This window comes from Lagenorhynchus albirostris, chromosome 11 (genome assembly GCF_949774975.1).
Source record: "Lagenorhynchus albirostris chromosome 11, mLagAlb1.1, whole genome shotgun sequence".
NCBI classification, from domain to species: domain Eukaryota; kingdom Metazoa; phylum Chordata; class Mammalia; order Artiodactyla; family Delphinidae; genus Lagenorhynchus; species Lagenorhynchus albirostris.
Genome location: NC_083105.1, coordinates 48,100,965 through 48,120,050, shown reverse-complemented (window position 1 = coordinate 48,120,050; position 19,086 = coordinate 48,100,965). Strand labels below are relative to the sequence as shown.

General features: G+C 39.5%; 1 protein-coding gene across 2 annotated transcripts in view; it reads left to right on the top strand.

The window, feature by feature from the left end:
- The window catches only part of SLC35E3 (solute carrier family 35 member E3), a 31,395-nt gene extending 29,819 nt beyond the window's left edge, over window positions 1–1,576 (top strand). The window contains exon 4 of one of the 2 annotated variants that reach the window (XM_060165453.1): window positions 1,300–1,576. In XM_060165453.1, the coding sequence (XP_060021436.1) occupies window positions 1,300–1,479 (180 nt within the window). In that variant the 3' untranslated portion in view covers window positions 1,480–1,576. Of the gene's footprint in view, window positions 1–524; window positions 1,211–1,299 lie in introns of those variants that run through there. The other variant, XM_060165455.1, reaches the window with a different exon arrangement.
- Window positions 1,577–19,086: the final 17,510 nt, after the last annotated feature.

Sequence of the window (19,086 nt, the reverse complement as noted above, 5' to 3'; positions counted from 1 at the left end):
TTTTATGGCCCTTAAAATTCCTTTAGGGGGGATTCCCATGTTATTATCATAAACAATAATAACAGTATATGTATTAACTTATTTAATCCTTGCAATAATCCTGTTATCCCCATTCTATAGATGAGGAAACTGAGGCATGCAGAGAATGGGAGAGTTGGTGTCAGAGCTAGAACACCAGGCAGTATGGCCATGGAACCTATACTTGTAATCTTTAGAGCCTCTTTTTTAGAAAACAATCACTCAATAGGTAAAACTTTCTTGTTAGTGCACATAAATGCATAGTGTGTGTGTGTGTGTGTGTGTGTGTGTGTGTGTGTGTGTGTGTGTGTGTGTGTGTGTGTGTGTGTGTGTGTAGTATATCTGATGTATCCCTCTTTACTTTGGGTCTGGAGAACTAGAAGCTATCAAGTCACAGACAGGAATCTATCATTTGAGGAAGGAACAGTAGCCATCAGCTCAGTGAAAGGAGTTTCTCTGAACAATTCTCCTAAAAATTTCTCTCTCGGACTTCCCCGATGACGCAGTGGTTAAGAATCCTCCTGCCAATGCAGAGGACACGGGTTCGAGCCCTGGTCCGGGAAGATCCCACATGCCGCGGAGCAACTAAGCCCATGCACCACAACTACTGAGCCTCCACTCTAGAGCCTGCGAGCCACAATTACCGAGCCCGCGCGCCTAGAGAGCCCGTGCTCCGCTACAAGAGAAGCCACCGCAATGAGAAGCCCGCACACCGCAAGGAAGAGCAGCCCCTGCTCACCGCAACTAGAGAGAGCCGGTGCCCAGCAACAAAGTCCCAACGCAGCCAAAAATAAATTTATTAAAAAAATTTTTTTCTCTCTCAATGTGAGCAGTCCGAGATACATTGATTCTTTATGAAGCTTTTGTTTTATTCTAAATGCGATATAAACAAAGAGCAGTGAGCTTTGAAGCTGAGCAGTCTACTCAGCACAAGTTCCTCTGTGCAGATTGGTTGTTGAGTGACTAGTCTAACCTCCGTGGTGGTCTGATAGGGAGGTTACAAAAGGATGGTGTCCTACTGCCAAATCTATGCAGAGAAGCAGGAAGGTTGTAATTCCCTTCCTAGGAGCAAACCTGGCCTGAGATACCCCTCCACTCCCTCACCTCCACCCCAGCCCTCAGTAAGGGGACCTAACTGTCAGCTTTGATGGGAAAGGGCAACCTTCCTGGAAACAAGGGCAGTGAGACCACCCATGGCACATTCTTGAGATGTTGGTGCTGACCCGTGGCATCTCTCTAATCCTCTCTTCGTGGAATCTTCTCTGCTTTGCTGCTTCTCAGTTCATCGCCACCCCAATCTGCAGGCACTGGGCGAAGGGTGGAACCTGGCTCCAAAAGGCGCTGTCACTTGAAATCAGACTTACTCCCTGGTTGTGGGCACTCTGTCCTCTGGATTGCAACAGAACCGTGTTTCTTATAAGAGGCCAACCCCAGTCCAGGGTTTCACCATCTGTACCTTAGCCTGAATAGTAGACTCTGGCTTCAACTCACCAAGGAGCCCTGCTCTGGGCTTCTGGAAATTATGTGACTAAATCAAGGTGTGACACTGTGCCTAGTCTCTCCTGACAATAAAGAAAATACAATATGTGCTTGATTAATTTTCTACCTCTGACTTTTGTAATATGTAGACTATAAGCTCCACGAGGGCAAGGTCTTGTCTGTTTCTGCTCACTTTTGTACCCCCAGCCCTGGCACAATGCCTGGCACGCCCTGTTCATTGATTATTCATTTAATGACTGAATGACTAAATGAGTGGTTTCACTGGACACATGGAAATAGACATTTGAATGTAGTAGAAGATTTATTCATCCACTTGGTCTTTTATTCACTATTCCACAAATATTTATTGAGCACTGATTATGGCAGACACTCTGTTAGATGCTAGGAATGCAAAATCCATGGGTGAAGCAATCTAACCAAGGGGACTTTCCCAACTAGGCAGACTCAAAGAAATAGTCCTTTATTCAGTGGGTAGCGTGAGTCAAGGGTCCTTTGCATGCAGCACACTGTGCAGAGCTGTCAGTCTAAAGGCCAGAGAACATAGCCCTATGCAAAATACTAAACTGTTGTGCAGTGACACATATATGAAGAAGAAAATATTAACATGTCCCCAAATGCTGCAGCTCTCTGAGTAATCAAGTGATCATTACTCATGGTGTCTCTGTCGGAGTTTCTTTCTGTCTCCTGCAAAGCTCTCCCCACCCTCTGCTTAGATAGCTTCCCCTAATGCAGATCTCAGGAAGGCTGTGTCTACATCTACATCCAGATGCCCCTCTGTTAGTCTCTCTTTTAAGAACCCATTTCTTTTCCTTCCAAATCTTCATCCCAATTTGCAATTATATATTTACTTGTTTGTTTCTAGCCTTTCTCCTTCACTGCCCTGCAAGCTCCAAAAAGGCAGGGACTTTGTATGTTTTGATCAGGCTGTCTTTCGGACATCTTGCACTGTATAAATATTTGTTTTAAAAAAATGAGTTAAGGACCACAGCCAAATTCCTGCTTCAAATATTTTGATGCCTGGCTGAGAGGGCTGCAGTGGCAATGCAAGAGACTCCCAACACAGCTGGTCATGGTCGCTTTCCTTTCCACATTATTGCTAAATGGCTATGCCGGACACAGTTCTGATCTAGATCCTACTTTCCTTTTTATTTTTTTAACCTTATTTATTTATTTTTAATTGTGATAAGGACTCTACTTTTTTTAAAATTGGTGTTTAAATTTTAAGGGACTTGTTTCCACAATTGAAGTCATATTGGCTTTACTGAAATTTTAGAAATAAATGTTTTTAAACATCCACTGATGTAGAAACATATCACAAATCAAGTAAATTGATACCATGGAAGATGACATAAGTGGAGCCATTTAAAATAGATCTGGAGCAGGTATTCCAGAGGAACTGCCTTGCACATCCTGTTTTTCTGACTCCTGAACTGGACCAAACTGCCAACAATCCAAGAAGTCAGCAAAGAAACGAGAATATTCTGCTGAAAGGACCAGGACATATCAATGGACTTTGACCTAGAGGCCGCCAGCTTTTCCTCATCTTTTACCAATGAACATTTCACCTGATCGATGACCTCATCTTACACCAACGAACTCCTCTTAAAAAACAACTTACCTCATCTTCCTCTCTTTTCCCCTGTAAAAACCCTGAGCCCTTCTCCAGCAATCAAGACCCTATTTGGGTTTCTGTCTAAATCTGGGTACCCCAAATTGCAATTCTTTGATCCCGAATAGACGCTTTGCCTCTTGAACTGGATTCCTATTTCTTTAGGTTTACAATACTCTTTCTTTATAAATTTTATCGGAGTGTAGTTGATATACAATGTTGTGTTAGTTTCAGTTGTACAGCAAAGTGATTCAGTTCTACACATACATATTTTCATTCTTTTTCAGATTCTTTTCCCACATAGGTCATTACAGAGTACTGAGCAGAGTTCCCTGCGCTATGCAGTGGGTCCTCGTGGGTTATGTGTCTTATATATAGTAGTGTGCGTGTGTTCATCCCCAGCTCCTGATTTATCACCCCCACAACGTTTTCCCCTTTGGTAACCGTTAAGTTTGTTTTCTGTGTCTGTGAGTCTGTTTCTGTTTTGTAAATAAGTTCATTTGTATCTTTTTTAAAAAAATTAGATTCCACATATGAGTGGTATCATATGATGTATGTCTTTCTCTGTCTGACTTACTTCACTTAGTATGATCATCTCTAGGTCCATCCCTGTTGCTGTAAATGGCATCATTTCATTCTTGTTTCATGGCTGAGTAATATTCCATTGTATACGGATATATGTACCACATCTTTATCCATTCCTCTATCGATGGACACTTAGGTTGCTTCCATGTCTTGGCTATTGTAAATAGTGCTGCAAGGAACATTGTGGTGCATATATCTTTTCGAATTATGGTTTTCTCCGGATACATGTCCAGGAGTGGGCTTGCTACTATTTTTAGTTTTTTAAGGAACCTCCATTCTGTTCTCCATAGTGGTTGTACCAATTTACATTACCACCAACAGTGCAGGAGGGTTCCATTTTCTCCACACCCTCTCCAGCACTTATTGTTTGGAAAGTTTTCAGTGATGAAATACTCTGTTAAATAGATATCCATTGGTCTATCTTGTATTTTGTTTTTTTTGTTTTGGGTTTTTTTTAACTTGCTTTTATTTTTTATTTTTATTGAGATATAATTGACATATAAAACTGTGTCGGTTTAAGGTACAACATGTGATTTGATACATATATTGCAGTATGATTGCCACCATAGCATTAGCTAATACCTCCATCACCTCACATAATCATCATTTCTTTTTCGTGGTGAGAACATTTATGATCCAGTCTCTTAGCAGCTTTGAAATATATACTACAATATTGTTAACTATAATCACAGTGCTGTGCATTAGATCCCCGGAACCTACTCATCTTCTAACTGCAGGTTTTTACCCTTTGACCAACATTTCCCTAATCCCCCTACCCCAGCCCTACTTTAAAAAATAGTCAGAAATGTACTTTTTGAAATTACTCTATTAATTTTTGTTCCTATTTTTATTTATATTTTTATTTATTTAATTTTGGCTGCGTTGGGTCTTCGTCGTTGTGCGCGAGCTTTCTCTAGTTGCGGCGAGCAGGGGCTTCTCTTCTTTGTGGTGCGCTGGCTTCTCATTGTGGTGGCTTCTCTTGTTGCCAAGCACGGCCTCTAGGCGCACGGGCTTCAGTAGTTGTGGCTCGTGGGCTTAGTTGCTCCGCGGCATGTGAGATCTTCCCAGACCAGGGATCGAACCCGCGTCCCCTGCACTGGCAGGCAGATTCTTAACTACTGTGCCACCAGCGAAGTCCCTGTTCCTATTTTTATGTGACGTATTTAGTTTTATGTCTCTAAATAACTTAAAAGTGATGAGGACACTTTAAGTAAGGTGATGAAAGATAGAAAACAGCCTGACCGAGATTTTTAAAAGAAATGACAGCCTCTAAGGTCGAAAAAAAACCACGGTTAGATTGTAGCATTTTCTGGTAGTTAGAGGGAGCCATTGCTACCTTTGGTTTTCTAAACCTTAAACTTATTTATAGAGAAACTTCCTCTTCTGTCATCTTAAAACTAAAGCCTCTTCAAAGTTTTAAATTTTAGTTCAGTGAATTCCCTTAAAGGGGGAAAATCCTAAGAGGAAGAAAGAAATAAAATAAGTAGTCAACTGATTTCTTTTTCAACGTTCAGAAATGCTGCTTATTAGAATTTGAATTCATTCTCAGACTTTTCAAAGAGATTTGAAGGGCCCTGCTGTGTTTATTAACAACACAACAACCAGTTAGAAAACGAGGGAGGGAACCGTTGAAAAGGAAGGAATGACTAACGTCAGAGGGTCAGAGCCCTAGAATCCTGATGATTTAGCAAGTCTCAACTTGTGGATTTTCCCTTTAAAGAAACATTCTGTGCTGATTTCTCATTTTGGCTCCAGTAATTACTCCTCAGCCTGTAATTATGCTTGCTCTTTCATTTCCTCCTCTAATGATAAAGGAAGCTGTAGTTGCTCAATGTTTGAACCGAAAACATCAGACAGGGCAACTACACAAGAAAGTGGGCAAGTACAAGCAGGGCACATGGTGGCAGGAGTCAGGCCCTCTCACGTCTCCATCATTTTCCTTTCTCACTTTTGCTCTTTTTATCTCCATTTCCTATCGTATTACATTTTTGTCTTAACCTTTTCCATCTTTTTTCCTCCTAAGACACCTCTGCCTTAAACCCACAAGTTAAAGCGCACTTCTGCTTCGACTCAGGAATTTTTTTTTTTTTTCTCTTGGCCGGTCGAGTGGCATGTGGGATCTTAGTTCCTTGACCAGGGATTGAACCCACGCCCCCTGCATTGGAAGCATGGAGTCTTAACCACTGGACCGCCAGGGAAGTCCCATCAACTCAGGAATTTTAATACAAACAAACAAGACTCCAGCAATCATTGTAATATAATGTAAAGTGAATTCCTTTTTCTATAAACACCATACAAGTTTTTTTAACTGATGAAAATAGTTCTGAAATGAAAAGGTAAATGGAAATTTTCAACATATAAAATTGGCAAACATTTTGTTTTCATTTTCACAGAGACCTAGAACTCCATATCTTTCCAAATTTAGTAATCAAGGGTATGGGAAAACAAGTACCCTCTTATAGCACTCATAAAACTGTAAATTGACATAGCCTTTCTTTGACCCAAAGAATCCACTTGCAGGAAGTTAAGATGTGCACAAGGATTTTTGTCTAGGGAAGTTTATCACAGAACTATTGATAATAGAAAAAAATTGGAAAGCACCTAAATGTCCAACAGTTCTTGGTCCGCTAATCTGTGTGATTCCCCAGTCTTCTGGGAAGGCCTGGAGTTTTTAACTTTGTACTTGACACATGAACCTAAGCTGAATGAGTGGGACCCTGGAGGTCCATGGTCCTCTCCAGTTAAGGACTGCTAGTCTTCTCTCATTTCTGAGTGCAGATAGCTTGGTTTCCCCACTGTGTTCAATCTGCTGCTTAGAACTTCAACTACCTGCAATTGCAGTTCCCTCTACCTTCCACTCTGGTTAAATACAAGAACTGTGGTGGTTTTTGTTTTTTTAATTGTATTCCCCAGAGCGTAGCACCGTGGTTAATGGGTACTTAGTTAATTTTTATTGTATGAGTGAGTAAATGAATGAGGTATTTGCGGTCTGCCTTGAATGTGATGAGCTCTACTTCAAGCTGCAGGCCTGTATTCTACTGCAGAAAGAAATCATTTACACGGTAATACTAGGGGGGGAAACGACTATGAGTCATAGCATTTCAGCTGTTAACCTAACCAAACAACAGTGATAGTTTTAGCCATCCATTCATTCAAAAAATGTACTGAGTATTTTCTATATACCAGGCACTATGCAAGCACTGGAGATAAAACCACAGAATTAGAATTCCAGAAAACTGTATGGCTTGACCTGTTTAAACTACACGATTAAAGTCTCTTAAAGGACTGATTTGTACAACAGAGTATCAATTTTTCAGTTCAGAAAGATAGATTTACTCATTTCTTCTTTATGGGCATCCCCTCCTTTGGCATCAAGGTACCTATGAAACTGGATAAGCTAGTTGAAAGTTTAATGGGCATATAATCAGAGAGAAAGGAGTAGACTAATGTAGAAAGCTATTTCTTTCAAACTATGGAAAGGCCTGGAAAATTTTATGTATTTCTCTAGTGAATTGATCAAATTCTTACTATTTGTTTCTCCTTTTTATATGCTTCCTGTATATAAATGTAACCCTCCTTTACTATATAGAGTTGGCCCTCCGTATTCACAGGTTCTGCATCCGGGGATTCAACCAACCTCAGATGAAAAATATTCGGGGAAAAAAATTCCAGAAAGTTCCAAACAGCAAAACTTGAATTTGCTGTGCACTGGCAACTTTTTACATAGCAATCAGATTGTATGTACAACTGTTTACACATAGTTGATATTGTATTAAGTATTACAAGTAATATAGAGATGATTTAGAGTTATGTGGGAGGATGCACATAGATAATATGCAAATACAGAATTTTATATAAGGGACTTGAGCATCCACGGATTTTGGTGTGGGGCTGTCCTGGAACCCATCCCCCGTGGATTCCAAGGGACAACTGTATTATTCCAGAGAGGCTCTGAAATAACTAAGTTACTATTCTCATTTTAAGGATACATCCTGCTCTCTTAAATAAGTCTGGTGTATTTGCCTAGTTTCAGCAGTCGACGTGTAAGCCTTTTCATAGTGTGGGTTATGCCTGCAGATGGCTATTTCACCCAAGTTAGAGTGGTATGTACAATAAAGATGGAGTCAGTTTCAGTGGGGAAGTTCTAACAACTCAGTAAATGGCTTTGGGACAGTTGATCATTTGTTTTGCTAAAGTTAGGTTCTCTACCTAACACCATTCATGAAAATAAATTCTAGAGGGACTAAAGACCCAAATGTAAAGAAACAAAACTGTAAATATATCAGAAGAAAACGTAGGAGAATATGTTTATGGCTGGGAAGCTAGAAGTCGTTTTAAACTAGGCCCTAAATGCAAAAGACGTAAAGGAATAAATTGATATGTTTGACTGCATCAAGACGGATAAATTTGAACAGCATGTAAAAGTTCTCTACTACAAAAGGCATCATAAGCCTTCAATAATATGTCCAATATGTTTAAGTGTAGTTCAGAGACAAGCAACAGATTAGGAGATAATATTTGCCATACATATAATGCAGAAAAGATTAGTTTTTAGATCCATAAGACACACCTACAAAAATGGAAAACTCAAATAAACCAATGGGAACATGGAAAAAAATCATAGGATAAGTTATTTATAGAAAAATAAATACAATTGGCCAATGGACATATAAAAAGAAGCTGAATGTCACCAATTATCAAAAAAATTTGATTATATTTAGAATATTGAGATAATTTTCAAGCATTATACTGTCAAAAATTAAAGCCATTAATAAAATGGGTTGACATGGGTGTGAAAAGACATACATACACACTGCTAATGGGAATATAAAACTGACAGAGCCATGTTGAACAGGGAAATTTGGCAATATTGAATAAAATAAAAATATACATATGCTGTGAGCCAGCCATTCCAGATATTAGTCTCTACTTTTGAAAAACACTGGCAGTTGTGCACAAGAAAACATGTACAAGCATGTCCATTGCAGAGTTCCTCATAGGGAGAAACAGGAAACACTGAATCATGAATAGAAGAATGGCTTATAACGTGTACACTCAAACTGTGTATGTGGTGGTTTGAGTTAAAGGGTATGGTAGGTCTGTGCCAACCTGGATAGCTCTCCACAGCATGCAGTTGGGTAAAAAAGCAAGTTACAGATATATTTCTATGAGGGACGGGAGTGTGGGTGGGACTTGACGGGGATTTGATCTTATCTATAATGATGCCCCCTTTTTTAACAAAGATAATTTGTGTATTACTTATTTTAATTTTCAAAATTTAGTCTGTTTTCTGATTAATAACTGCTGTAGATGAAATATGTATACTCCCTTCAAACACTTAGAGATGCTGCATAAAACAGCAAATAAAATTTAAATACATATAAATATAAATTTAAATACACACAAGTACATATATAGCATAACTTAAAATCAAGAAAGAGATGTTTTCTTTTGTACCAGAAATAAACAGGGAGCCCCCAAATCTAAGCAGTGAGTAAGTGATAAAGCCAAGGGGCTCACAGAGCAAGGGAATAGGGTTAGACTTTATTAGTAGGGTTGGGGCTATAAGCTCTAGATTGTGGCATCAGAAACTAACAGACTGTGGAATAACCAGGTGGTCAAAGGACATCAGCCGGCTGGAAAGCAACAGATGTGAGCAGAATTGACAGAACAACACGTGCCAGGACCGCCTCCACTCCCACCCCAATACTAGAATACCAACTTAGAAAAGCAAGGGATGAGGGAGATCTAAAAGAAAGATGAGCATTTCTATTTATCTACCTACCTACCTATTTATTTTTTAAAACCAGACTATTTACTGCATGACTAATCATTGAAATTCTTAGGATAAACTGTTAAATACCACAAGCTCCTATGAACATTTCTATTTAAAAGAGACTGGACACTGCAGCAACATGGATGGAACTAGAGATTATCGTATTAAGTGAAGTAAGTCAGACAAAGACAAATATCATATGATATCGCTTATATGTGGAATCTAAAATATATATATATATAAATGAACTTATATACAAAACAGAAATAGACCCACAGACATAGAAAACAAACTTACGGTTACCAAAGGGGAAATGGGGGAGGATAAATGAGGAGTTTGGGATTACACACTACTATATATAAAAGAGATAACGAACAAGGACCTACTGTATAGCACAGGGAACCATACTCAATATTTTGTAATAACCTATAAGGGAAAAGAATATGAAAAAAAAATATATGTATGTGTAACTGAATTACTTTTGCTGCACACCTGAAACTAACACAACATTGTAAATCAACTATACTTCAAGAATAAAAAAAAATAATTATGACTTACCTTTAAAATAGTAAAATAAAAGAGACTGGACACTGTTCAAATGATTTAAATAACCAGATTTAAATAATATTGGACATTTAATTAATTTTCCTATTAAATTCCAAGTACAGCCTCAGAAATAATTGTAGGCAAAATTAAAGTGTTATTTTTTATTTGCCTGTCTGAGCTGGGGTGAGTTAAATTTTCAACCTCATTAGTTATATAATAATCCATTACAATATTGTTTACAGATCTATTTCCCTCATCCTTTCAGTGCCGTCTATGGTCACAGCCAATTAGAGCTGGTAAGGCAGTTGTCCTGTTTGCTCCAGCCAATGAGAGTAAGTGTACTATGCTGCCAAGACTCTCAGCCAATGAGTATCCTGAGCTATCCTCTGTTGAGCATGTACTGCAAGGTGGGTCATTCGTGCTTTTTTGGTTTAACTTTCTGCTGTTTATTTTGGGTTCTAGGGAACAGTTTGACCCAAAATGTCTGACATAATCTATGTAAGTGATAGTGTTGGCTCACAATCAAGAAACAGAAAATATCATGGCATTAAAAAAAAAGAAGCCCACAAGTGTTAGGGTGACCTGAATTAGGAGCTAGACAAATAGAAGTTGGCTTCCCCTTCTAGGTTTGGCCACATGAGGAAAAACTTGAAGGTCCATGTGCCTATGAGGCAGTTCCTCTTCATGGAGAAGGCACAGTGTCTTTTTAACCACTTTGAGCATCAACAGTGGAATCATCTGGAGCCAGTTGTAGATGCTAGACAATAGCAAACACCTCAGCAACCAGCAACAGTTTAAAGTGAGTAGTCAAGCAGAGACTGCTGACCTCCAGGGCAGGAATTCTCTGACCCACTCAAGGCATCCACTGAGCGTGGCAACCACCACCCCAACTTGCCCTGGGAGGATGATTTTAATGCCATCAAAGACTACTTCACAGTCCTGCAAGGCAGTACTACTGTCGTGAGATTTTTATTTGAAGTCCGTGTGGACCTGTCATTCAAAGACACTTATCTCTGCCTAAGCCAGATTTTTCAGTTCTGAGTTGTACCATAATTTTTCACTCAATACAAAATACAGTAGTCATAATTCCGAGTGGTAAGTCTCGGAAACTAACTATATAAGTTTGCTATGGCTGTCTTAGCAAAGTGCCACAAATTAGATGGTCTCAGTACAACAGAAATTTATTGTCTCAGGGTTCTGGAGGCCAGATCTGAAATCAAGTTGTCAGCAGGGCCATGATTATGTTACATCGCATGGCAAAAGGGAGATTGTCTGGGTTGGCCAATTCTAATCATAGGAGCCTTTTTTTTTTTAATTTAATTTTATTTTTGGCTGCGTTGGGTTGCTGTGCGTGGGCTTTCTCTAGTTGCGGCGAGTGGGGGCTACTCTTTGTTGTGGTGCTTAGGTTTCTCATTGCAGTGGCTTCTCTTGTTGCCGAGCACAGGCTCTAGGCACGCAGTCTTCAGTAGTTGCAGCACGTGGGCTCAGTAGTTGTGGCTCGCGGGTTCTAGAGCGCAGGCTCAGTAGTTGTGGCGCATGAGCTTAGTTGCTCCGCGGCATGTGGCATCTTCCTGGACCAGGGATTGAACCCATGTCCCCTGCATTGGCAGGCAGATTCTTAACCACTGTGCCACCAGGGAAGTCCCATAGGGGCCTGTAAGCTCAGAGTTTTCTCTGGCTGGTAGCAGAGGGGTGAGTCAGAGATTCAAAGTACAGTCATACCTTGGAAACATGGTGGGTTCAGTTCCAGAGCACTGCAGAAAAGTGAATATTGCATTAAAATGAGTCACATAAATGTTTTAGTTTCCCACTGAGTATAAACATTATGTTTACACTATACTGTAGAGTATTGTGTGCAGTAGCATTATGTCAAAATCAATGTACAAACCTTAATTTAAAAATACTTTATTCCTAAAAACTGCTAACCATCATGTAAGACTTCAGTGACTTGTTGTCTTTTTGCTGGTGGAGGGTCTTGACTCGATGTTGATGGCTGCTGACAGGTCAGGTTGCTGAAGGTTAGGATGGCTGTGGCAGTTTCTTAAAATACGCCTACAGTGAGGTTTACCACATTGGTGACTCTTCTCTTCACGAACGATTTCTCTGCAGCACACAATGCTGTTTGATAGCATTTTCTAAATCCTTTGTTGTCATTTCAATGATCTTCACAGCATCTTCATTCCATCTCAAGAAACCACTCTCTGTTGATCCGTAAGAAGCAACTCCTCATCTGTTCAAGTTTTAGCATGAGACTGCAGCAATGCAGTCACATCTTCGGGCTCCCACTTCTAATTCCAGTTCTCTTGCTTTTTCCACCACATCTGCAGTTACTTCTTCCACTGAAGTCTTGAACCCCTCAAGGTCATCCATGAGAGTTGGAATCAACTTCTTTCAAACTCCTGTTAATTTTGGTATTTTGACCTTATCTCATGAATCATGAATGTTCTTAATGGCATCTAGAATGGCGAATTCTTTCCAAAAGATTTTCAATTGGCTTTGCCCAGATTCATTGTGAGGAATCACTATCTATAGCAGCTAAAGCCTTATGAAATGTCGTTCTTAAATAATAAGACTTGAAAGTCAAAATGACTCCTTGATCCATGGACTGCAGAATGGATGTTGGGTGAGCAGGCATGAAAACAACATGAATCTCCTTGTACATCTCCATCAGAGCTCTTCGGTGATGAAGTGCATTGTCAGTGAGTGATAATGTTTGGAAAGGAATCTTTTTTTCTGAGCAGCAGGTCTCAGCAGTGGGCTTAAAATATTCAGTAAACCATGTTGTAAACAAATGTGCTGTCATCCAGGCACTGTTGTTCCATTTATAGAGCACAGGCAGAGTAGATTTAGCATAATTCTGAAGGGCCCCAGGATTTTCAGAATGGTAAATAAGCACTGGCTTCAAGTCACCAGCTGCATTAACTCCTAGCAAGAGATTCAGCCTGTCCTTTGAAGCTCTGAAGCCAGGCATTGACTTCTCCTCTTTAGCTATGAAAGTCCTAGATGGCATCTTCTTCCAATAGAAGGCTGTTTCATCTGTACTGAAAATCTGTTGTTTAGTGTAGCCACTTTCATTAATGATCTTAGTTAGATCTTCTAGATAACTTGCTGCAGCATCTACATCAGCACTTGCTGCTTCACCTTGCACTTTGATGTTATGGAGACAGCTTCTTTCCTTTAACCTCAGGAACCAACCTCTGCCAGCCTCAGACTTTTCTCCTGCAACTTCTTTACCTCTCTCAGCCTTCATAGAATTGAAGGGGGTTAGGGCTTTGCTCTGGATTAGTCTTTGGCTTAAGGGAATATTGTGGCCTGGTTTGATCTTCTATCTAGACCACTACAACTTTCTTCATATCAGCAATAAGGCTGTTTTGCTTTCTTATTGTTTGTGTGTTCACTGGAGTAGCACTTTTAATTTCCTTCGAGAACTTCTACTTTGCATTCACAATGTGGCTAACTGATTGGTGCAAGAGGTCTAGCTTTTGGCCTGTCTTGGCTTTTGACATGCCTTCCTCACTAATCTTAATCTTAGCATTTGATTTAAAGTGAGAGATGTGTGACTCTTCCTTTCATTTGAACACTTAGGGGCCATCGTAGGGTTATTAATTGCCCTAATTACAATACTGTTGTGTCCCAGGAAATAGGGAAGCCCAAGGAGAGGGAGAGAGAAAGGAGGATGGCTGGTTGGTGGAGAGGTCAAAACACACACAACATTTATCGATTAAGTTTGCCTTCTTATATGGGTGCAGTTCGTGGCGCCCCAAAACAATGACAATATTAACATCAAAGATTACTGATCACAGGTCACCATAACATATATAATAATAATGAAAAAGTTTGAAATAGTGCCAGAATTACCAAAACATGACACCCAGACATGAAGTGAGCAAATGCTGTGGGAAAAATGGTGCTGATAGACTTGCTCAATGCAGGATTGCCACAAACCTTTGATTTGTAACCAAAAAACAGGCAACATCTGTGAAATGCAATAAAGCAAAGCACAATAAAATGAGATATGCCTCTATAAGGGCGACTCAAAATACTATTGCCGCCTTTAAGATGAAGGGAGCCATGTGTCAAGGAATGCAGGCAGCCTTCAGGAAGCAAGAGCGGCCCCCACTATCAGCAAGGAAAAGGGGGCCGCGGTTCTATAATCAACACAATCTGAATATGGGCCCAAATCTGAATGAACTAGAAAGCAGGTTCTTTTCTAGAGCCTCCAGATGAGAGCTCAAGCTGGCCAATCTTGAGTTCGACTTTGTGAGACCTGGAGCACAGAAACCCAGCTGAGTTCACTTGGACTTCTGATACATAGATCTGAGAGCTAATACACTTGTGTTACTTTAAGCCACTCTGTTTGTGGTGATTTGTTACACAGCAATAGAGAACCACTACATTACTCCTTTGGTATTAGGTTGGGAAGGTGGAAGGAGGGGAAAATGACTGCCCTTGAAGTTTGTTTCCCTTATATGAGTTGTACATAATCATGGTTCCTTTATATGAACAATCCCAGCTAAATGATGGAGACATTTCTGTCCCCTTTCTGTTGGTTGTCCTGGATTCCTGTTTAATACCAGTTGGCATCACATCAGTTCCCTCCATGTGGCAGGTGTCCAAAAGCTAGTTCTCCAAAGGGGTCCTATGGTTTGGTCCTGGCGGGCAGTTGGACAGGGGGGATCTGAACGAAGTTCAATTTCTTTTGCCCCAACTGAGCACATTCCACCATACATATCCTACAGTCTTTTGCTGCCAGGGTTCTATTACAAGGCTGTGTCCATCTTAGGGGCTACGAGTAAAACTCCTAACACCCCTGCCATCTTCTTAGGGACCACTGACCTGTGAGAAACTCCTTCAAACTTTCCACAGCAAGGCAGAGGATGCTACTCAAACTCATTATGTCTCTTCTGCCAGTTGAGTGGTTCATCAACTTCCAGACAAGATATGATCACAAGTTTCAGATTTAGTTGGGGGTACGGGATGTTATAAACTCTCTGTTCCTCCAAAAGGTGACCTATTTTTTCATGGTCCTCCCTTTAAACTCTCAATGGTAAAAGTTATCAAACTGACTGAACCTGTATTGCCCTGTGGGAACCAGAGTCTCAAGTCAAGAACTGGGCCTAATTTGAACTTAGTCTTGGAGAACTGAGTAACTATTCTCAACAGGACAATATCCCCACTGAAATCCTCTAAGGACTGTAGCCTCTGGTAACCTCTGAGGACAGGATATCAGTTATGCTCCATATTATCCTGTTGCACAATTCTTGTTACAAATTTAATTCATCAGTGTCTTTAAAAAAGAGACAAAAAGCCCTAAGTAACTAATAACTAAGTAGAGTTTATCTGAGTAAATACAAGCATGATTCAATATTATCAGATCTATCACTATAATCTTACCATATTAACAGATTAAGGAGAAAAACACTTGATCATCTCCAGATGCATAAAGAAGTATTTGATAAAACTGAACACTTATTCATATATTTTAAAAATTAAAAGACCTGTGAATAGAAGGAAAGTTTTATAGTGTAATAAAGGGCAACTACCTAAAACTTACAGCAAACATCAAACTTTAAAAGCATTTTTTATTGAAGTCCAGCATAAGACAAGGATGCCCACTATCATTGTTACTATTCCCTGAAGTAATAATTTTTATAATGATTTTAAGACAAGAAAATAAGGGAATTCCCTGGCGGTCCAGGGGTTAGGACTCCGTGCTTTCACTGCCCAGGGCCCAGGTTTGATCCCTGGTCGGGGAACTAAGATCTGCAAGCCACGCGGCCTGGCAAAACAAAAAACAACTGCATATATATATATATATATATATATATATATATATATAAAATATACACACACACACACATATATATACATAAGAAAGGAAGAGACAAATTGATGATTTTTACAGATGAGATTATTATTTACATAGAAAATTCAAAAGCATCTACTGAAAAGCTAGTTATATTTATAAAACAAAATGCAGCAGTGTTGCTGGCTCTAAGATCAAAATACAAAAATCAATAATTGTCCCATATGTCAAAAATAACCAACTAGAAATAAAACAGAAAAAAGATATAATTTATAATAGCAATAAAAATTATAAATTACCTCAGAAAAAATAGCCAAAGATACTAGAGACCTAGGGAGAAAATGATAAAACATTATTGAAGGATGTAAAATGGAGACCTGAAAAGAAAGGAACAATACGATATGTTCTCATTTGGGAAGAATCCAAACTGAAAAGATGTCAATTTAATCTATTAATCCAATGCAATTTGAATCAAAATCCCAGTAAGATTCTTTTTTATGAATTAGACAAACTGATTCTAAAAGTGACATTCAAGAAGAGCCAAAACAATAGTGAAAAAGATAAGGACAGCTTTCCCTGTTAGATATTGAAACTTACCATAAAGATTAATACCCTATGGGCCAGCAATTCCTTTTATATGTATGTATATATGGTCTATTGTGCTTACTGTTTATAGAGTCAATGTATAAAAACGTGGACTCAGTAGATAAACATCAAGTTGATAATTATGATTGTCTCAAGAGAGGGAGGGGAATGGGATTAGGAATGAGAATAGGGGAATTTCAACTTTTTTTATGTTCCCTTTTTTAAATCTATCCAAAGCAGAAATGACAAATGTGTATTATAGGCAGTGGTTACATTGGATATTAATTGTTTTGTGACTATTTCTGCATCCTTGAATCTTGCCAAAATAAACAAAAAGTTAGTTGATTAATTCTCCAAATAGAAATAAAAACCCTGTATTTATAGCCACATTTGCTAGGTTTTTGCTTTTTTTTTTTTTACTTTACATCTTTATTGGAGTATAATTGCTTTACAATGGTGTGTTAGTTTCTGCTTTATAACAAAGTGAATCAGTTATACATATACATATGTTCCCATCTCTTCCCTCTTGCGTCTCCCTCCCTCCCAGCCTCCCTATCCCACCCTTCTAGGTGGTCACAAAGCACAGAGCTGATCTCCCTGTGCTATGCGGCTGCTTCCCACTAGCTATTTATTTTACGTTTGGTAGTGTATATATGTCCATGCCACTCTCTCGCTTTGTCACAGCTTACCCTTCCCCCTCCCCATATCTTCAAGTCCATTCTCTAGTAGGTCTGTGTCTTTTGGGTTTTTGCTTTTTAAATGACACTATCTCCAGATGTCTGCAAATACATGAGGAATTTGAACTAATTCTGTAATTTTAGATGGTCTCATAAATATTGCAAAACTTTTAGCATTCTAAACATTGTTTCTGAGAAATCTTGTTTATTTTCTACCATTCTTTAAAGATTAGTCAGTTGTCATTAATAAATGCAAGTATGAAATGGCTCTTGGACCAGCATAAAAGTCTACTGTGCAGAGTTTAAGTGCCAAGAACATAAAGATGCTCAAGGTATCTCCATCTCTTAGAACAAAGGAGGGTGTCAAGAACAATGCTACGAAATATTAAGCAGAAGATGCCCCCAGAGAAGCCTCCAGGAAGCACAGCAAGGGCAGAGTGACATAGGACAGCAGTGGAATGCAGGGCAACAGCAGCAGCTGGTCTGCATCTTTTCATAACGGTAAAGTCACAAACAACAGGAACTGTTTTTAGAGTGACCAGATCCAGTGTGTTTTCTCATACTTCGTTTTCTTTGACTTCTGCAGTATTCAGTACCATTACTTGGCTCCTGTGGTTTTGAGACACCACCATATGGTCCTGTGTTGGTTGGCCTTCTGGTCATTCCTCTCATTCTCTGCTGTTTGTTCTCCTGCTGCCTTATCCCAGTCTAGTCTCTTCTCTCCTTTGGGGAACTCATCAGGTCTTAAGTGTGGAGCCAGCCATCACCTTGATAGCTCTGTCTCCAGCCTGAGCTTCAGTTCTACATTTTCTACCACTGAACTCTTCATTCTGTGGTACATCATCTAAAACTCGAACAACTCCTCAACTGCATTTCCTCTAGACTTTCGGTCAGCAATATCATTATTCTCTTTGGGTGGAAATTCAGAGTCATCCTGCTAGGTTCTATGATGGCAGGTAATATGACCATCTTGTTCACCAATAGGGGCCTTGGGGAGTGCTTGGTACACTCGGTAAATTTTCAGTATCAATTCCTTGAAAGATAGAATCCTTGCCTCATTCATCTCTTCCCCCAACACTCCAAATCCTATCACTTCATTTCTGCCCTTCTTTTTTGGTTCCATTAGAAGAAAAAGACTAATCCTATCAGTTCTGCCCTTTTGTTTCTGCTCTACTAATTCTGCCAGGAGGATTTTTTCAGAACACAGGGCCAAAGAGAAAGGGGAAAGTTGGTCCAGAGGAGGCTGGCCAGCCTATTCATGAATTTGGTCATGGTGGTGCTGTTAAAAAGTTAAAAACAGTTTGAAGCAACTCACTTGTTTACATTCTTCCCCTCTGTCCATTGCCTACCCTGTCCAAAGCCCAAATTCCTTTGCTTGACATTTACGGAACCTCCAAATTCTGAAAATTTTTTCTTTTTCTTGGTTTTTCTTTTCCTTGGTTGTAAGTCAAACTTATTGTTTCTCAAATGGTCCTTTACATTTTCACTTCTGAGGACTTCCCTGACAGTCCAGTGGTTAAGACTCCATGCTTCCACTGCAGGGGGCGCAGGTTCGATCCAAGGTCGGGGAACTGAGATCCCACGTGCTGCGAGGCATGGCAAAAAAAAAAAAAAGAAACAAAACAACATTTTCACTTCTGGACTTTCTGGAGAATATTTTTCTTGTGCCTGGAATATTCTCTGTCTTAAGTCTTACCATCCTTCAAGGCACAAGATATATCTAAACGTCTCTGAGGTCTTTGTGAACCGCCTGGGTATTCACTGAGCAATCCTGTCTTTGAACTCTTGTAGCACATAGCTGTTCCTTCACTTGGCATTAACAAATGCCAACTTGTTTAATTTACCTTTTTATGCTATTTTCTCCATCTCTTGAGATTTTCTTTTATCCTGTGTCAAGCACACGCTTTTACAACCAGAAACCTCACTATATTTGATTTGACAAAGAGGAGATTTTTTTAAAAAGCCAAATCAAATCCCTGAAGAT